This window comes from Tenrec ecaudatus, chromosome 9 (genome assembly GCF_050624435.1).
Source record: "Tenrec ecaudatus isolate mTenEca1 chromosome 9, mTenEca1.hap1, whole genome shotgun sequence".
In the NCBI taxonomy this organism is placed as follows: Eukaryota; Metazoa; Chordata; class Mammalia; order Afrosoricida; family Tenrecidae; genus Tenrec; species Tenrec ecaudatus.
The window spans coordinates 104,008,706-104,028,857 of record NC_134538.1 but is presented as its reverse complement, the minus strand read 5'-3'; the positions used below and the strand labels follow the sequence as shown (position 1 = coordinate 104,028,857).

The 20,152-nt window shown below is 41.1% G+C and overlaps 1 protein-coding gene across 1 annotated transcript in view; it reads left to right on the top strand.

The window, feature by feature from the left end:
- Positions 1-20,152, top strand: part of PPP1R9A (protein phosphatase 1 regulatory subunit 9A) — a 320,104-nt gene that overhangs the window by 236,581 nt on the left and 63,371 nt on the right. The window contains 1 exon segment of the mRNA XM_075558394.1: positions 15,895-16,050. Within this exon segment, the coding sequence (XP_075414509.1) occupies positions 15,895-16,050 (156 nt within the window).

The following is a 20,152-nucleotide window of genomic DNA, read 5'->3' as shown; positions in this document are numbered from 1 at the left end:
TGGCGGAGTCATAGACACCAGTGACACTCCTGGGACATGTGTGATAGTGTGATATTCAGAGGCATTGTGTGTCGGTGTCATGTCGACTTGGTTGATTAACCTCAGCCTCTGTGGAAAGTCAAGTTGCTAACGCATGTTACAAAAACTCCAAAATCACATTGTTCAAGTCTCTGGTGTGTCCCAAGGCCCCACATAAATAGCTACAGCCTTCTCTGCTAGTTTTCTCCAACGACTGACAAAGTACCTCCTAGAAGTTGAGGGCAAGAGCTCTTTCAGAACAAAGTTAAATTCTTTACTACACAGTGTGAGAGGCACATATTTTAGTGTATAGAGCTGGTCAAGTTAATAGTACTTAATATAAATTTAAGGAGGATCAATTTACAATCAATAAAAACATATCTTAGTTGTCTGTTGGCTAACAGTTGAGTTAATGACAACCACAACCAAGCTATAGACCCTACTTGTCATCCCCAAAACATTTCCTCATGGAACTGGACAGTCATTCTTTTTTAAAATCATTTTATTGGGGACTAGTACAACTCTTATCACAACCCATATATACATCCACTGTGTCAAGCACATTTGTACATTTGTTGCCATCATCATTCTCAAAACATTTGCTTTTTGCTTGAGTTCTTGGTATCACTCCTCATTTTCCCCCCTTCCTCTCCGCTCCCCTCTCCCTCATGAACCCTTGATAATTTAGAAATTATTATTATTTTGTCATATCTTACATTGTCCGATGTCTCCCTTCACCCACTTTTCTGTTGTCCATCCCCCAGGGAGGAGGTTATATGTAGATCCTTGTAATTGGTTCCCCCTTTCTACCCCACCCTCCCTCCACCCTCTTGGTATCACCACTCTCATCACTGTCCTGAAGGGATCATCCGCCTTGGATTCCCTGTGTTTCCAGTTCCTATCTGTACCAGTGTACATCCTCTGGTCTAGCCAGATTTGTAAAGTAGAATTGGGATCATGATAGGGGGAGGTGGGGAGGAAGCATTTAGGAACTAGAGGAAAGTTGTATGTTTTATCGTTGCTACACTGCACCCTGACTGGCTCACCTCCTCCCAGCAACACTTCTGTGAGGGGATGTCCACTTGCCTACAGATGGGTCTTGGGTCCCCAATCTGCAGTCCTCCTCATTCACAATGATATGATTTTTTGTTCTTTGATGCCTGATACCTGATCCCTTTGACACCTTGTGACCACACAGGCTTGTGTGTCCTTCCATGTGGGCTTTGTTGCTTCTGAGCTAGATGGCCGCTTGTTTACCTTCAAGCCTTTAAGACCCCAGAAGCTGTATCTTTTGCTAGCCGGACACCATCAGCTTTCTTCACCACTTTTGCTTATGCACCTGTTTGTCCTCAGCGATCATATCATGGAGGTGAGCACACAGTGGTATGACTTTTTTGTTGCATATACTATAGATTAAATTGATCAATTTAAAATATTATGTAATTAGGATCATCGCGTACATACTTGTTCATGTCAGTCATACAGCGACACGCGGTGATGCGTTCCTCTCTGTCCTCAAGCACTCTTCTAGTGTTATGTACCACAGTTTGCTTATCCTCTCACAAGTTAATGGACGTCTGAATTGTTTCCAGTTTTGGACAATTATTAATAAAATTGCTGAGTAGTATTCCATTTTAGGCATATACCTATTTTGTGTATCCTCTACTACTGGAATCTTTGATTATTTCCCATTTTTTCCTTACTTTGATTATTTCTGGTTTCTGCTTATCATCTGTGAACATTCAGATTTGTCTTTGGGTATCCGCACCAAGAAAAATGAATCCCACTCTCCTGGAGTCAATTCTGACTCATAATGACGCTATGCGGGTTTTCAGGGCTGTAGTTAAATCTTCGCATTGCAGCACAAAGCCACTTCTTTCTCCTGAGTGGCTGGCGAGTTTGATTCACTGAGCTCTCGCTAGAAGTGGAGGAATAGTATAGCACGTCTTCGTTTTTTTACGAAACCGTCAAAGTGTTCTTCCGCTGGGTGTGCAATGTTGCATTCATAACAGCAATGCACAGTGCATCCAGTCTCTCCGCTTCTTCACCTATACTTGTTAAGGCCTTGTCTTCCGCTTTTTAAAATCTAAGCTATTCTAGTAGTTGTTTAGTGGTGTCATCTCATTTGATTTTCATTTATGTTTCCCAGCAGTCTGGTGATATTGGGCATTGTTTTGTGCGCGTGTAATCTGCTTATTGTCCGTGCGCGCCTATTTCGGTCTTATGTTCATTTTAACAATTGGATGGTGGCTCTCTTAGTTTTGGAAGTTTGAAAGTTACTTTTTTGTATTCTAGATTCAAGTCTGTATCAGATATGTGATTTGTAAATACTTTATCCCATGTAGTTTGTCTTCATTCTATTAATAGTATAAAAGAACAGAAAATGTTCTGCTATTGAAGTTTAATATATTAATTTGCTCCCTCTTGAGTCAGTCTTGTAGTAGCCGACCTAATACCGTTTTTCCTAACGTGAGGTGGTTGTAAAGATTTTCTCCTATATTTTCTTCCAGAAATGTTAAGCTGTATAGCTAAAAGTTACAAAGTTAAAAGCTCATTAACCTTTTGTGACTTCAGGTTTTACACTTAGATCTCTGATCTCTTTGAAGTGTTGTATGCAGTGTGAGGTGTGAGTGTCCAGTGTGAGGTATGGAACAAGAGCCTTGTTTTTGTATAAGAGTATCCATTGTTCCAGCACCCTCCCGTGCATGAAAACACAGTCACAGAAGAATGCATACAATGTGATTCCATTTGTATGGGTTTCACAGGCATGTAAACATTATTCAGTCATATAAAAATACAGCACAATGCAATGCAAACACAAAATTATGACTTAAAGTATGTGCTCCAGATACTGCTCTTGATCAGTGGACAGGTGGTTGTAGGAGATGTTCCTGGACACTCAGCGCTCCAAACGAAGCAGTGATGGGGTCAATCCTTCATTTCAAACCGTTTCCAAAGTTCCATTCCACTTGGACTCACCACTTAAGTATGGAAAGCAAAACTATAAAAATCCAGAAGACAGTGCAGAAAAGTTTGTTTTCAATGGTAACCTGAAGAAAGCAAAACCAGAGAAGAGAGGACTGAGAAACTAGATGACATTAAAATCAAAAACTTCTTTTCAAAAACCCACTGCCATCGAGTCGAATCTGAGTCATAGGAAATGTAATGCCCCCTGGGAGCTTCCCAGACGGAGATCTTTACAGGAGTACCAGCCCCATCTGTCTCCCCAGAGTGTCTGCTGGTTTCTGACTGCTGACCTTGCGGTTACCTGCCCAACTCCCAGTCACGACACAAGCAGGGCACCTTCTGTTCAGAAAAGAAGATGAAAAGACAAACCAAGAACTGTAAAAAAATACTTGAAAAATAAATAATCAGAAAGATAATTATATTAAACATATTCTTAGTTAGCCAATAAGAAAAGCCACTCAGGGTAATCACGTGTGACAGGAGAGGTTACCTGTGTACCAAGAAGCATGAAAGATTCTCAACCTTGTTAGCAACGTGGGAGGGAAAATACAGAAAGTGAGATACTGCTCATACCTAGAGAACTGAGGTGAAGTCGGATCCCTTTCGGTCTGGATGAGCAGGATGAGCGAGGGCAGCTCACTTCCCTGCACGTCAAACGTCAATGGACTCAATCACTTTCGCACAGAAGTTTGTATTTTCTGGTATAAACCTACACCAAAGGCACGGCCTCTGAGTCGATTCTGACTTAGTTCCCCAGGGTTTCTGAGACTATTGATTGCCTCGCCTATTTCCTGCAGAGCAGCTGCTTGGCTCAAACTGCTGACCTTTGAGTTAGCCACTCAGTGCTTAACCCACTGCTCCACCAGGGCTCCATCTCGGATTAAACTGACTCAATAATAGTTCTTGCTGAAGGCCATAGCCAACTCTTCTGTGTAGGAGCTAGAAGCCGTGCTTACTATTGCACTTATAAGAGAAAGAAATTACACACGACAGATGTCTCCATCAACAAGAAAATGGAAAATGGAGTATATTCTGACAACGTCATGATAAAGACGAATGCATTACCCACAAATGCTGAATCGTGATGATATATTATAGCAAGAATATACTATTATAGAGGAACACACTCCATATTCCAGCTCATATATATCTCACATATTTACTTATTAATACAAACATGTAGTAAAACCAAAGAAAAGTAAAGTGAAAAGAAGTTAATTCAGCAGAATGTCTTCTGAGGGACAAGTGAGTAACGAGATCACAGATGCCCACATCGGGGACTGGAATTGAAATGTTTTGCGATTGCTTCTTTTCTTGAACTAAGTAGTTCATTGGCAGTTGCTATACCAGCATCCAGTATATTTTCTCCATCTGACAGAAGCATTTTTTGGTCAGTTCAGTATCAAGTATTGACCATCTCCTCTCCTATCGTTAACAAGTACATGAATATAAAGTCCCTGGGGCACAGTTTCTGCTCTCCATGAATGTGTGAAACGACTTAGACTCTCCTCTCCAACTTGCATCAGAATCCGGAGTGTCTCAGCCCTCGGACTGCAGGCCCCTTGTCAGACAGACTTCATCTGTGGGGACTGACCATCCACAGATGGCATTTTGGTCGGTTTTAATTTTTCTTATACTCTAACTTCTGTAACTATCAGTGCTCGTTCTGGTTGATGATGTCTTATCAAGTTTCCAAACATGCTCGTCTTAATATACATACCATTTTCACCCCAAGATTCACTTAGATCAGTGGTGTATATATATACCAAGATTCACTTACATCAGTGGTGTATATATATATATATACCAAGATTCACTTAGCTCAGTGGTTCTCAACCTTCTTAATGCCGTGACCCTTTAAAATAGTTCTTCATGTTGTGCTGACCCCCCAACCATAAAATCATTTTTGTTGCCAGTTATAGCTGTAATTTTGCTAGTGCTATGAATTGGGCATCAGGTTGAAAACCGCTGACTTAGATGTATAATGACAGAATTGTTAAAATAATAACATTGCACAATTCTTTGGTCACTTCAGTTGTCCTTGTGTGGAATAAAAATTCAAGGAAAGAAAATTGGGTCTCTTCCCACAGTTCTGCTGGCACCGGGATAAGTGCTTCATTGTTTCCTTGGCGAGAAAAGGAACTGCAAGGCAGATTGCCAGTGGGAGACTGCAGTGGGCCATTGAATTACGGAGGTCTGCTTTGGGCTATGGAGGGTGTGGTTCTAGATCTCAGTGGGGAAATTAGTTACCACTTATTCTTTCCTCAGACAGAATACATGTACAAGGAACTTAAAAGTAATGACATTTACCTCTAAGTAAGTAAGTATCACACATTAGTAAAAGGAATCCAATTAGGAATAATCAGTCATGGAAATTATATTTTATGCTCTCAAGAAGCCAGTGATTTAGCTGTGGAAACAATCAATACGTATGTCAAAGGATTTCAATCATTTTCAAGGTCATCTATCAAAAAGTCAGATGATCCTAGTGTAAAAAAGAAGCAAACAAAATGAAAAATAGTTTTGAAGTTTGTGGTTCCACTTTTCCTCTGTAGGGGTTTGTTGTTTGTGGTGTTCTGTACCACAAGAAGCAGGGACAAAATAAATGTAATGGATTCATTGTGTCCTCAAAAAATAGGTGTTTTAAAACCTTTTATGTCTGGGGTTATAATCACGTTTGGGAATGGGTTGTCTTGCTGTGTTAATGAGGCAAGGACAGGTAAGGGTGTATGTTAAGTCAATCTCTTTTGCCCTATGGGAGATTATACAAGCAAGCACAGTTAGCAGAGCTGGGACGGCGAAAGAGAACCCCAACCCCCAAGAAGATGGCCCAGGAGCAGAGAGGAAGAATGGACCAGGAAGAGAGAAAAAAGAAGATACCCCAACCTTCCCATAGAGCCAAACAGAGAGTCTCTTCCCTAGAACCCGTGCCTTGCATTTGTATTTCTAGCCTCCTGAACTGTGAGTGAGAAAATACCTTTCTTTTTGTTAAAGCGATCAATTGTCTAATTGCTGTTACAGAAGCACTGATAACTAAGTCAAGAAGATATTTTCTAGAGAGGAAAAAGAAATTAGTGTACCTGCAGGGTAGAGGACATAGGACAAGGAAGAATGATGGGAAAGCCTTTCGAAAAAGTCAATGGAACAAATGTATAGGGACTTTTCAAAGCAGCTCTGTCTCTGGACTTTTTTCTTCCATTAAATTATTTATGGGAGACCATTCCCCAGGAGTCCTCATGCGGTCCAAGGCACCGGCTCTGCATTGCTGTGGACTGCCTGCGTGCTCTGCAGTGTTTGTGCAGCACACACCCTCCATGAAGACAGTCAAACCGTATCTTTGAGTGAAGAAAAGCGCACTTTCTTATAAAGATTCAGGTCCATGGGCAGCTGCGTTTGGACCTCTAGGGAGCGCTATGAGTCAGGATCCACTCCATGGCAGTGAGTTTGAGCTTTCTTTCAGAAAAACCTCTTTTTAAAATCATTTTACTGGGGGCTCGTACAACTCGTCACAATCCATCCATCCATTGTGTCGAGCACATTTGTGCATTTGTTGCCATCATCGTTTTCAAAATGTTTTCTTTCTACTTGAGCCTTTGGTATCAGCTCCTCGTTTTTCCCCTCCCTCACTCACGAACCCTTGATAATTTATAAATCATTATTATTTTTTCATGTCTTACAATGTCTGATGTCTTCCTTCACCCACTTTTCTGTTATCTGTCCCCTAAGGAGGGGGTTATATGTAGATCATTGTGTTCTGATTGGTTCCCTCTTTCTCCCCCACCTTCCCCTATCCAAAAACTAATTGCCCACTGAGGAGGTGGACAAAGGACCTGAGCAGAAGTTTCACAAGGTAGAATGGCCAGTAAACATATGAGAAAATGTTCCTGATCATTAGCTGTAAGAGAAATGCAAATTAAAACAACAATGAGATACCACCTAACGTCCTCAAAGATAGCCCAATTCAAAAAATCAGAAGGCAACAAGTGTTGGAGGAGTTTGGGTGAGATAGGAACCCTCATCCACTGCTGGTGGACCTGTAGGTATGTACACCCACTATGGAAATCTATTTGGCGACTTCTCAAACAGATGGAAATTGAGCTACTATACTGACCCAGCAATCCCTCTACTGGGCATATACCCAGAAGAAGGAAGAAACAAACCACAACCAGACATCTGTGCTCCAGTGTTCATCATGAACAGTTCACAAATGCAAGGAGTTGGAAACAACCCAAATTTCCATCAACAGATGAATGGATTAAAAAACTGTGGTACACACAAAACAATGGAGTACTCCGCATCCATAAAAAGCTATGATGGACACATGAAGCACATCCCTGCATGGGAAGAACTGGAGGAAATCATGCTAAGCAAAGTAAGCCAAGCACAAAAGGACAAGTACAACATGAGTCCACTGAGGTAAGCTTAAAAATGCAAATGGTCATAAGGAAAAAGCTACTGTATACAAACATTCCTGGGGAGAAGTCTAGGTAGTATGGCAGGGACCAGACTAAATCCAAGGATACATATGGTAGCCAACTACAAAGGAGGGGGGAAATAGATCAGTAAAACTTTATGTACTATTCTACTCATGAAGAAATGCTTAGACTCACTATGGGCTTTGATCTCCAGGGGTTTCCTGAAATGTTGGGTTTATTTCACTGATAGCTCAGTCAAGCCGCTCAGGGCTGTCTACTAGGCTGTTCATCCTCAGTCCTAGCTACACAGAACCAATAGCAGGCTCGATCACTCTGCTCAAGGAGAAGAACTCAAGGCCACGCTTAGCCCTCTGCCTGGTACTACTGGGATGATTGACTCCGTGTCCTGTTTTACCTCTGTGGGTTTGAATATCCATTACAATGGCTACGCAGAACTTGCCCACGAAATTCATGATGAAAGGCTTTATGAAGGAAGTCAACCAGTTCAAATACCAGCGAGAAGGAAGTCAACCAGTTCAAATACCAGCGAGAAATGCTTAGGGTTGACTTGTTTATCAGAACATCTTACAAAGTTCTTTCCGGTCTGCTAAAGGGGCACACCACTCCACTATGACCCTCAACCCGAAGGCACTCGGCTCCAGCTATGGGTCAGCAAGCCCAGCTTCCTGGAAGAAGGGCCCAAAGGTGCCTCACTTCACCAGCCAGACTCCTGCACAAAAGCACACAGCTGCTTTGCTTAGGGCCCCTCCATTCTGTTCATGCTCTAGCTGCCGGCTCCCCTGGCACTCCTCTTCTGAGCGTATCGTTGCTGTCTGCATCTAGGAGGCTCACTGCACAGGGATCTCTGACCAAGAGGATGCACTCCACTCCCCGGACTGGCTGTTAATGAAATCGCTCTACCTTCTGCTTTGCAGAGTTCATTTCCTACACCGCTGGATGGCATTCCAGGGGACCCTGTTCCCAGTTACTCACAGGTGAATCCTGTCAGTATCGTCCCCTTCCTTCTTTAACTTGACTCACTGCAGGAAAAGGCCATTTGGTGGGAATTATGCACTTAGGCTAGAAGAGCCACTTGAAGTAAGTCACTGATCCGAACTACGTTGCTGTATTTTTACTGACTCTTGGGTTGCTGCCTGTGGCCTATTAGTTTGATGTGTCACTTGCAAAATCACAGTTTGGCAAGCTGTAGGCACAATATTGCAGCAGCATATCAACCCGTGGGCGGACTTAAGAGAAATCTTAATGCATTGCAGGAATCACCAGTCCTAGATCACATAGCCTCCAAATGAGCAGTATGGTTTAAGTCAGCATGGCTGATTGGAGTACATTTGATAAGTAGCCTGCATCATATGCCCTGTAAGACAAAGTGGTTGGATTTTGACCCGAGCCCCCTTGATTAGAATGATTAATGTGCCTGAAGGAATGTCATACTTACAGGACAATTCATGGAAAGCTAAGACGGCAATAAGATTGGGTTTGAGTATTGCTGGGAGCTAATTCCTTATGAATGCGTCCATGTTTCGTGAGCAGAGGGCTCATCCTAATATGATATGTTGCTTGCTCCAGACCAAGAGTTCGCAGAGACAGAGGAGCAGAAGCCACAGGCCTCTTTGTACCTTGTCTTAAAAGTCGCACCCATCACTCTCGTGGTCTCCTGTTGATTGGAAGTGAGTCACTAGACTCAGCCTACAATCAGGAGGGAATTGGGCATGAGCACCCAGGAAGTGGAAGATCATTGAAGCCATACTACAATCTGCCTTCCGTAGAGAGAAATTGAGCCTATGTTTCTGAGGAGTACACTTTCTAGAAGGAAGAGAGAGAGAAAGAGAGATGAAAAACCCAAGAAGACTTTAAAATCAAATACTAACTTATTGTCTACCACACTTGCTGGAAACTAATTAGAAAGGAAAAATAAGGTATCAGTTGTTTAAAAGATTTTATCGGCAGGTCTTAACTCTTTATCTGTTCAGAATTTAGAAAGAATAACGTATTGCCAGTGTCACCAGTTATTTGAAGAGCCGAGAGACTGAAAACAGGGAACACTGATACTATTCTACGTGTGCATTCTAGATGCGGCTTAACCTGGTGACAAAAGTCAGAATAGGGAGAAATGCGGAAGACATTCCGAGAACAAATGTGTTGAAAGGATTAAGCACCGGAGACATCATTGTAGATGAGGGCCAGGTGCCAGGTTGTGTATTTTGTTTATTTGAGTCCTTTTACTATGTCTGTTCAGCGTATTTTTTAAGATTGTTTATATCTTTACTGTCTGTAGGAGAGGAGACCACATAAGAATAAAGCTCAAAGAAACGTTTATGCTCTCATATCACTGTAAAATCAAGATTTTCCTCTTTCGGGTCCCGGATAGTTCTAACTCCAAAGCCATGCTTTTTCTTTGGATCATTCTTGTACCATTGACCTTGGAGAAACAAGGGCAGGTGAGGAGTGTGGAAGTCATATAGCCAGCAAATCGTTTAGCATACACTGGGCAGCCAAGTGATGGGCACTTTGCACGTGTCGCCACCGAGAATTCTCACAACAGCCCGAGGAAGTTGCCATTGTTCACTTTCCAGAGAGGGGCAACTTGATGCAACTTGAACGTTACAGAGCGAAGACACACAGAAGCCACTGGGAGAATGGCAGTAAGAGAGAGAAGGGGATGTTTTTGCTGAAAGCCATCTGGATAGCTGGCACTGAGAGAGGGATTTGCAACATCGAAGCGTGAGCATGAGGCCTTTCTACTCCAGAGAAAAAGCAGTTCTCTTCTATTCTCTCCCCAAACTGAGTCTGAAAATACACATCACCAAATTCAAATCGAGTAAACAAATTCCAACAAAAACTGCATAATTAAGGCTATTTTTATGATTAGCACCATTTAGTTTCCCCAAATTTACCAGAGCAAACATTGCTACAGAAAAATTACTGCTAATGGTTGAGCGTCACAACGAGTGAAAATCCCCAAAGGGTCGTTGAGGCCCCAGCTGCAGCTGTGCTTCACTGTATTTCTTCCTTGAAAGCTGAGAATTAGCAGGAAGACGGGGCTCTGCTGTGCTGTGCAGATGTGGTTAAAACGGTATTAACGTATCCAGCACACATTTGTTCCTTCCCTTCCAGAGGCCAAGCAGTGTGCCGGCCACACTAGGATTACAGGTATAAAGTATCCAGGGGGTAAATCATCAAGGGGTGCCTAGCTGAAAGAAGCGGATGGGAGAAGGCTGATAGCTAAGTTTCACAGACCATGTAGAGCACGTATTGGCAGCAAAAAGAGTGGATTAAGGCAATCTTAAAGGCAGCTGCTTCCTAGGATGTGTTAATGGAGAGGGATATTCATCTTGGATCACTCCCAGGGCCGGGTGGGGGTATGGTGTGAGGAGACAGAGGCAAGAGCATTTTCTTGGACTGGAGTAGATGCTGGTGTCTATCAAAATCAAGATCGAGAGGAATAGGCTTAGAGGAAGAGAACGTTTTACTTCTTCAGTGGCCAGTTTAAAATTCAGGCAAAGGAATCTGACTAGGACATCGTATTTTTGAGCAGACTTAGCCGAAGTGTGGTTGTGAACTACAAGTTGGTGCGCCTCGCCACCGTGGGATTGTAGTATCTATTGTCAGCAGCAACAGCGGCAGTAGCTGATTTTATTTTCTCATTTATGTTAAGCACCTACCAGGTCCCAGGCCTGTTTTTAAAATGTTATAGCCATTCTTTATTTAATTCTCACGACTGCCTTGTTGTGATAGGGAACACTCTTATTATCCTTGCATTGCACATGCGGGCAGGGAGGTTTAGCCCGAGAAGGCTGCGGAGCCAGGATTTGAATCCCGGCCTGAGTGACTCCGAAGCCAAGCTTCTTCATTTCTCTCACTGAACCATCTCGCCAATGTCATGGTTACCCTTCACTTTCTCTCTTAAAACCTAAATTAGATACCCACGGCTTTCCTAAGTGTTTGAGGAGCTAGTTGGTCCACACACTCTGATTCCACCTAGTCATGCGGTGTATTTACCAAGGGACTGAGCCTGTTAGCTGCATTTGTTATTGTAACTGTGGGCGTTGATAAAACCCTCAGTATGCTAATGTGAGAAGAGTAGAAAGGAGGCTGTATTGATTAGATCCTAGGACTCTGTTTTCTGTAAGAAAGTACACCTAAAACATCTACTAGCAGTCCCAGAAGTCGAGACAGGCTTAACTTTGCAAATAAAAAGCAGAAGAAAAAGTATGACACCATTGAGAGGTGGTGGGCAGGGGAGAGGAGAAGGGGCCAGGGGAAGGAAGGCACAGGGGCTCGACTAGGGTAAGCGGTGGTACATGAGGGGATTGCGATGGGTGAGTTGAAGCACGGTGTGTATGAATTACTGAATTGATGCCCCGTAAACTCTCACCCAATTCACAGTAAAATATTTTTTAAATTTTTGTTCAACTCATGGAAAAAATTTCATTATTTTTCTTTCCATTTCTTCACGACTGCTTTGAGGGAAACCTATGTGAGGTCATGGGTTGACACAACTGCCTTGTTACTCGGTGCCTTGCAAATTGCTCTCCACCCTGACAGGGCGCACCCTCTGTTGGACCTGTTGTGCAACCCTGAGCACAGCACTGTCCAGTGCTGCACCATCCTCACAGTTCTTCCGGCGCCTGAGACCACGGTGGCCGCCACTGTGTCCGTCCATCTCACCTTGGGCTTTCCTCTCTTTCGCTGCCCCTCAACTTTACCAAGCATGATGTCCTTCTTCAGGGACTGGGCTGGTGAGAGCTAGCACATTTTAAATACTTGGTTTAGTGGGCAATATTTGTGTGTTCCCTCTCTGCCAGGTTTCCACCTTTCGCAGTGTGTCAGGCCGGGTTGACTAGAGAAACAAATTCAGGGACACTCATATAGGTGTAAGAAAGGGCTTTTTATCAAGAAGTCTATCAGGAAAACATCTCAGCCCAGTCCTCAAGTCCATAAGTCAGATACTAGTCCATAAGTCCCTCTTCAGGTTCATGAAGCCACACGCAATGATACAGAATGCAGGAATACCACAGAGTGGTGGGCACAAAGTCCTATGGGTCCAATGGCAGCCAGAAGGAAGGGGAAGGCAGAGAGAGGGGGAGGGTTCCAGGTCCCTCCTTATGAAGTCATGCCCAGAAGTAGTCACCATCAGGCTGTGACCTGATTGACAGGCTAAACTCTATGCCTATACTTTTATATATGTGCAAGTTGACATGACATTCTGTAATTACTACACACAGGGTTTCAGATTTCCGGGTTTGGCCGTGTTTGTGTATGTACAACATTGTCTATATTCCTCTATAGATGCCAGATTCAGTCCAATCATATCATTTATTTTACTTCAGAGTCACCATAAAAATAGTTGTTATTTTCAGGAAAGAGTACGATAGTAATTCTGATTTCCTGATGTTTATGAGAGGCTGTAATTAATGGAGCTTTTAGTCTAAAGTGTACTTAGGCCAGTAGTGATGCCAGAAAGCACTGTATCCAGAAAACGACAAGAGAGAGAGCATCACAGCAGTAAAGGCACAGTATGCGCATAAGACTAACTGGAAGTAGAAAATGTGTTAATGAAGAGAGGTTATTTTATCAGCGATTGGGAAAGAGAAGAGACTAGCCAAGTCAAAAGTAAAAGAAGCTTGAAGTATTCTTCATAACTTACTTATGGGAGGATAATTTTGATAATTAAATTGGATGACAGAGCCAAAATTATACTAACCTCTCAACTGCCAGTTCTGACTCATTGCGACCCTGCACAGCGTTTCCAAGGCCATTGCTATTTATGGGAGCAGGTGGCCTCGCCGGTCTTCATCGAGCACCTTGTTTTGAAGCCTTGACCTTGTGGTTGGCAACCCAATGTTTACCTGACTGTACCACTGGCGTTCCTTGAAACTGTACCAGGAAGTAGGAAGTGTGTGTATTGTGTAATCCTGAATCTTATTATTCACCACAAAGGAATAAAATATATGTATATATGAGAATAGTGCTTTCTTACAAATACCTTTGCTGCTCATACTCTTGATATCTCCATAGGAAGTTCTAGACATGACCAACTAATTGCAATTGGCATTCTTTGAACGATTCTTTTAAAATATTTTTTGAAGCCTTGTTACTTGCTAGGTACTGTCTTAGAGACATAGGAGGGGGCTTCCAAAGGGTCATGGAAAAATTTTCATAATCTTTTCATTGTCTTTTCCACAGACCTTTGGAGCCACCTTGCATTACCTCCCTCACCAGGTAGAGGGAACACATATCTTATTTTGAAGCTGGCACAGGGCAATCAAATAGGTCATTTTATGCCCTGTGCTTAAAATATGCCTCATTGTTATGGCTTAGTCACACTTTAAGTTTAGCTTGTGATGTTACTGTGTTACTCAAGGCAGTTACCCAATTGCTGATGTAGAAGTTAATATTATATCAATATGGAAGCCTTCATAATAGAAGTATGGCTTGGCTATTAGTTCTAATTTCCAATTAAAAATGAGCACAGCTTTATACCTCTAAGCCATAGTGTGATCAAGGCATCTTGAGGTTCTCCACTTATTAACTCAGCTGGGATTATTAAGATGAAGACTATTAAGATTACAGGGATTTACAAACTACCTGTTGATTATGTACACACATATTAGTGATAGCTATTAAATATATTAATATGCGTAAAACCAATCTATTGAATACCACAGAGCAGGGTACTAAATCTGACCGTGTAGTCCTTCTAAGTTCTCTTGGGTTCTGCCGGACCAACCAGCAGAAACTGTCCGGAGTCACTCACTGCCCCTCTTCTGCTGTCTTCCCTTTCCGATTCCACAAGCACTCGGAATGGTCACTTTTGTTCAGATGTTTTCAGACTGGATTTGGAAGAGTCCTAGGATTGTAAATGTTGAGTCATCAGAGATCAAGGTGATCAAGAGATCTCAGATCTCTTTCCTGTCAATCAAAGTTCTGATTTTTTTGGGGGGGGGAAGCTTCTGATATGTAACTAATGTGTAAAAGTAATACTGTTCATGAAAAACCTGAGCTTGTTCTTCTAAAACATGACCGCCGTAGTCATGGTCTTCAGAGGGGTGGAAGGATGGCTAAGGTGCTGGGGCAGCTTGTTCATCGTGGTCCACGGGCCCCACCCTCCTGACTCGAACGTGTGTCGAGACTGGGACTCCACAACTGATCGGAGGAACGTGGAGATAAATGCGGGAAATCACAAAGACCGGGATGGAGGAGGAGAATGAAACTTCTAAGGAATCTAGAATCATTTTACTTAAGAAAGGGAAGCGTACATGGCAATGTAACTACGTGTGAGAAATAGGTGCGGTTCCAAATATAGTGCAGAATTAAAAGCAGAGGAAGAAGAAGAAAAAATGTTAATTAATCAAATGTCAAGCCTACTTAATCAAATATAACAGCATTCTTTTCATAGATTATTATGCATGTTTCTCAAAAGGCAATATGAATTCCTGTCCATGTTTTATATAAAGGTCAAGTACTACCTAAACACAGTGAACACTACCTCAACAGAGCAAATCTATCTTCTGTCCTAAAATTACACCCTTACAGATTTCAAACAAGCGTAGTCTCACCGCTTGGTGCCGCCATAAGGGGAGCTGTTTTCTGCTCATGTTAAAGACGTCCGTTTTGAGGAGCAGCATTTGCTCCAGGGGTCATGCACTCAGATACCTACGGGGGCCCGCAGGTATTGCAAAGTAGGGAGACTGAGTAAACTCAAGTTAGTGCGGTTGTGTTGTGTTAGAAAGTGCATGGCCCAGCTGAGAGGAGATTGACTCTGGCCAATTGTCAGCATGTAGCAATGACCCCATATTGCCTGATCTTCAACTTCTCAAGAAAAAGTTCTCTAGACTTTTATGTGAAATACTTTTTCTTTTTAAACATTCCCAAAGTACTCCGATTTATCAAGTACTATGCCGGAAAAAGCCTATTGCACGTGGGCTTCCTGTATACATCTTCAGTTCTTCCTTCAGGTTCCCACTTAATCACCTAATAGTTAAAATGAAGACCAACCAAACAAAAGTCGATTGACGCTAAAGCTAGAAGAATTCCTTTATTAAACCTTTTTAAGGCCTCTTCCAACTCAGTCTTTGATCTCATCTTCTTTCTTCCCTACTCCCAACATTCAGAGGCTTACTCAAACAATAGGTTGAAGTTAAAAGGAATTACTTATTGCCCTAAGCAACAAAATTTAATTTAGAACAACTACAAAATATGTTGGGAGCAAAGCAAGTCTTTTGCTGTCATAGAGATACTGTCAACGCTATTAATCAATGTTGTTAGTAGTGCACTTGTGTTTGTCTGGGTCACTTTGGGTATTTGCACTAACATATTTGTAAAGTTGGTTGCATGCGGCATGACTGACTTAACCACCTACTTACTCTTTTACTGGATAGTGACATCTGTGATCTTTTATGAAATATTTTAAAATAACCTATCACCTCCTGGGGGAAGGACAGCAGGCTTTCTGAAATCCCCTTCCTTTCAGACCGGGGAATATGCCACAGATGAAGAGGAGGATGAGGTAGGGCCAGCCCTTCCTGGCAGTGACATGGCCATTGAAGTCTTTGAGCTCCCTGAGACTGAGGATGTGTTTTCTCCATCAGACCTGGACACAAGCAAGCTCAGTCACAAGTTCAAAGAGGTAAGTTGTTGATCTGAAAAGCATTGCTCTATTGCTGGCCACTTCATTAAGTATATGTTTTTGTTTTGAATAATATAGTAAGACTAGTCAGTCTTCAAAAGAAAGCTTTTTAATTTCACATTGCCTCGAATCTCATTAAACTTCCAGGCACAGTGTAAGGAGATGCCATTCCCCAATCTTTTATTCAAATGCCTGTTATTTATCATAGTGGCAGCTTACAACGTGCCTGGCCCTTGATTTCAAGGTTTGACTTCAGTCTGCAGCTTCTGTGAAAGTCTAGGTAATCTATAGATCCAAATTTTTGCCCAAGTTCTGCTACCTAGTGATAAACTTTCCTCTAAAGGAGTGTGTTTTTCTAAAAAGGCTCTTAAAAAATATTTTCCTCAAAAAAAAGAATCCAAGTTGGAATCAAATGGGATATCCAAAGGGAATCACTAAAGATAAATTAGTAAGGGGACTTTTAACAGGCTTAAGAGAACTGACAAGGTGTGGTGACTTGGACCCTACCAGTCAGTGGTGTAAAACTGTTGCTGTCCTTTAGCTTCATGGACGGAGAGGGTGCAGTAGTATCTTTTGTCCCCACATCTGCTCCTTGAAGAGAATGGAGCCATTGCAAAGTACTGCACCCTGGGCGCAGCAAGTAAGTCATAGCTGCCCGCCCTGCCCTCTTTCTGCCAGGGCCTCCTGTTGGTCAAAGCCAAGCATGGGAAACTGGTCAATTCAGTGTTGAGGTCGGAGGAGTCAGCAAGTATAACTTATGACACAAATGCTTTTTTTTTTCTCTTCCAACATGTAAAGCATAAACTGTGATGAACTGAACTCCAAGGAGTGTCTAGTTTAGGGAAATTTCCTTTGTTGCTTGCAAATAAACTCATCCTCCTTATTTATAACTTCTCCTAAATTAGCCTAAAACACTGAGGCTTGAAAACTACTTACTCTGTGTGGTCAAGCCAGTTATTGACTTGACCATTGGCAGAGGGGGTTTAGCCGGGGGCACGAGGAGGGAATTCCCTTATACATGAATAACAGCTTTGAAAATGACAGATTTATAATTTATCATTGTATTTATAATTTATATTTTTCTTACATTTAAATATTCTAAGTTTGATGTACCATAAGTAGGTCAATAGAATACACTATCATAGAATGATTCCACAGCTTAGAATTCCCTTAGAGTAGGTATAGCAGTACCTATTTTGCAGCAATTTCGCAAAAAGACTTTTTATATTAACAGGCCGGATCAAACCAAAGAGCAAATTAGAAATACCAAAAAATGTATTATCTAAGAAGTGACTAAGTTGGGGAGAAGAATGGAATCCATCTCTCTATTACTCTGTGGCTCTGATTTGACCCAGAGCTAGAGATTGTCTGAAACAGTGGATAGACTGCTTGGTCTTAAAGATCTTCTCCTGATTGTTGCAACTCTCAGTTCAACTTTGGCAAATAGTGGTAGCCACGAGGTTGCTGTCGTTGGCAAGAGCCTGCAGTACAACTCTTCCATGTTGACATTATCTGGGACTTTAAACTAGTAACTTAATTTTTAGAAAGCTGGCATTTTTATCCCATGGCTTCTTTAATCCAAGTTTATGAGATGCGTTTAATTCAAGTCTTATTCTGACCCTCTCTAAAATGTGTCTGACATACTCTATTAGTCAGATAAGCATTCAGCTATATTTTGTAGAAAGTCTGGCTAGACTGGAGGACTTGAATCTGCTCCATAGTTTATATTAGTTTCAATAGAATTTAGCGACTTCCAGAAATTACTTGTGGAAGAGAAATCTAATGACTTGCGTAAGATAGAAATTTTTATTCCTCCTAAGTTTCTTATTACTCCCCTAGAAAACTATCTGGCCTGGTACCTGAGTAGAGGTGCATTTTAAATACCTTTTATAATAGTTATTACTTCATTCAAGTATTTGATTTCTCCTCGGGAAAATTTTGATATTTTGTATTTATTAAAAATTCATATATTTCATCTAGGTTTTCAAATTTATTATCTCATGTTTTATCATGTAATTTAAAGAATATTAATATTTAGAATTATTGTTTCATATTCTTTCCTTTATGTGGATATTTTATCTTTTCCAGATAATTTTGTTTTTTTAATAATTCATATTCTGATAAGCATATTAAGGCTTCAATCTTTTTTCTGATATTGTTTTAGTTATGTCACACTTTATGCTTGTAGAGCACCGTGAACATTTAGTAGTTATTTCTCTAGATTTCCTCCTAGCCTAAGAATTATTTAGTAGTGTATTTTTTACTTTATAGACCTGTGAAAAACTCTTTCGCTATTTAAAAAAATTGGCTTCTAACTTATTGCTAGTGAGAAAGTATTGCATGTGAAATCCTGCTGTTCAGAATTTTTGAGACTTCTTTTGTAACTCAATTTATTTAACAATTTTGCTCTAATATTCCTTGTGTATGCCAAAGTAATATATTTTCTGTGTTTGGAAGTGAAGTTTATATTTTTCATATATGTCAATTAGATTCATATTACAAATACCCACAATTTTCTTTTATAACACGACTTAGACTTTATTTCCTCTACCTAAATTCTGACAAGCTTTTGTTGATAATCATCAGTTATAATTCTTTCATTTCTTCTTTGGAGCTTTATGTGGTTGGGAATATTGTTAACTGTACATTACAGGAAGAGTTAGGACTTCCTGATTTAGTAGACTAGCCCCATGCCGTTTCATGCATTCTTGCCCCCAAATTTATTTTTCTGGTAGGAAAAATTGAACAACGATTTTATTTTACTTTATATTGACTTCATAGCATCTCTTTCCCCCACTCTTCAGCTACTCTAAGTCATTTTGTCCAAGGGTGTTTCTTCAGTCAGCCTATTTCTGAATATTACTTTTACATTAACATGTTTGTCAGTTAATTGGTGAATTTAGTCCATTTACATTTACATAAATAGCTTTCATATGAAAACTTAACATCTGCCATCAGATTTCCTAATATATACTTTCCAAGTTTTCCTCTTGCTTATTTCCTTTTTTACCTAATGTTCATTAGATATGCCAAAACTTCATATACTGTGTACATGTTACAAATTTTAATTCTAATACCTGGGTTACTGTTTCCTATCAATTATACAAAGCATGCAAATTACTTTGCCTTTTCCATCTAGCAAAGTAATAATCATAGAACATAGAATACTCTCGCCTATCTTCCCTCCCCCCTCTCTTTTGTTTTAATTAAAGTGGCATAGTGATTATGACTTGGGCTACTAAGCGCCAGGCCGGCAGTTTGAAACCACCAGCTGCTCCACAGGAGATGGGGCTTCTACTCCCAGGAACACTTACAGTCCTGGGAACTCTGGGGCGTTCTACTCTGCCCTCTAGGGCCATTGTGAGTAGGCATTGAAAAGATGGCATTGGATTTTGAGATATATAGGTTTAATTTGACAAAAGATTCATTCTAGTTCATCTCTACTTTTTTCTCTCCATTCTGGTGCTGCCCTGATATAAAGTCACAGTGACCCTGTGTACCTGTTTTCCTGCCACACAGCACCAGACATTCCACCTGTCTGACCCTAAACATGAACTTAGTGACCAGGAGGCTTGAGCTGCGTTCAGTGTGGTGGAATAGACAGTTCCTAATTTCACTGCAGATTCAGGCTTACCCAGTCCACGCGGAGTGATGAAAACGTGGTTAGATTGCTATCCCCAGTTTCCCATTTTCCATTATCCTGCTTCAGACTCCATTTTTCAAATACACCTGAAAAACGCTATGTTTTAAGAATGTCTGATTGCTCTAACTTAAGTGATAAATATTTAATCACCATACCTCATTACGTAAGCATCAAAGCAATTAAGGTTATGAATTTGTCTCTAATTGTGCTTTTGGCTGCATCTTTTGATTTCAGTGTGCATTCCACTTGTTAATCGGGTACACTATTCAGTTTTCCACTTCTTTTTGTTTTCTCTTTGATTTGAATAACTGTGGAACTAGTTTCTGATCTCAGCATTTAAATTAATTGAATGTTTTATTATATCATGGTCAGTTAATGTGGTCTTCATCCTTCATTTTTTTTGAAGGTGGTGACTCTATTCTTGATCAATATGGATATTTGTGAATAAAGTGACATGTG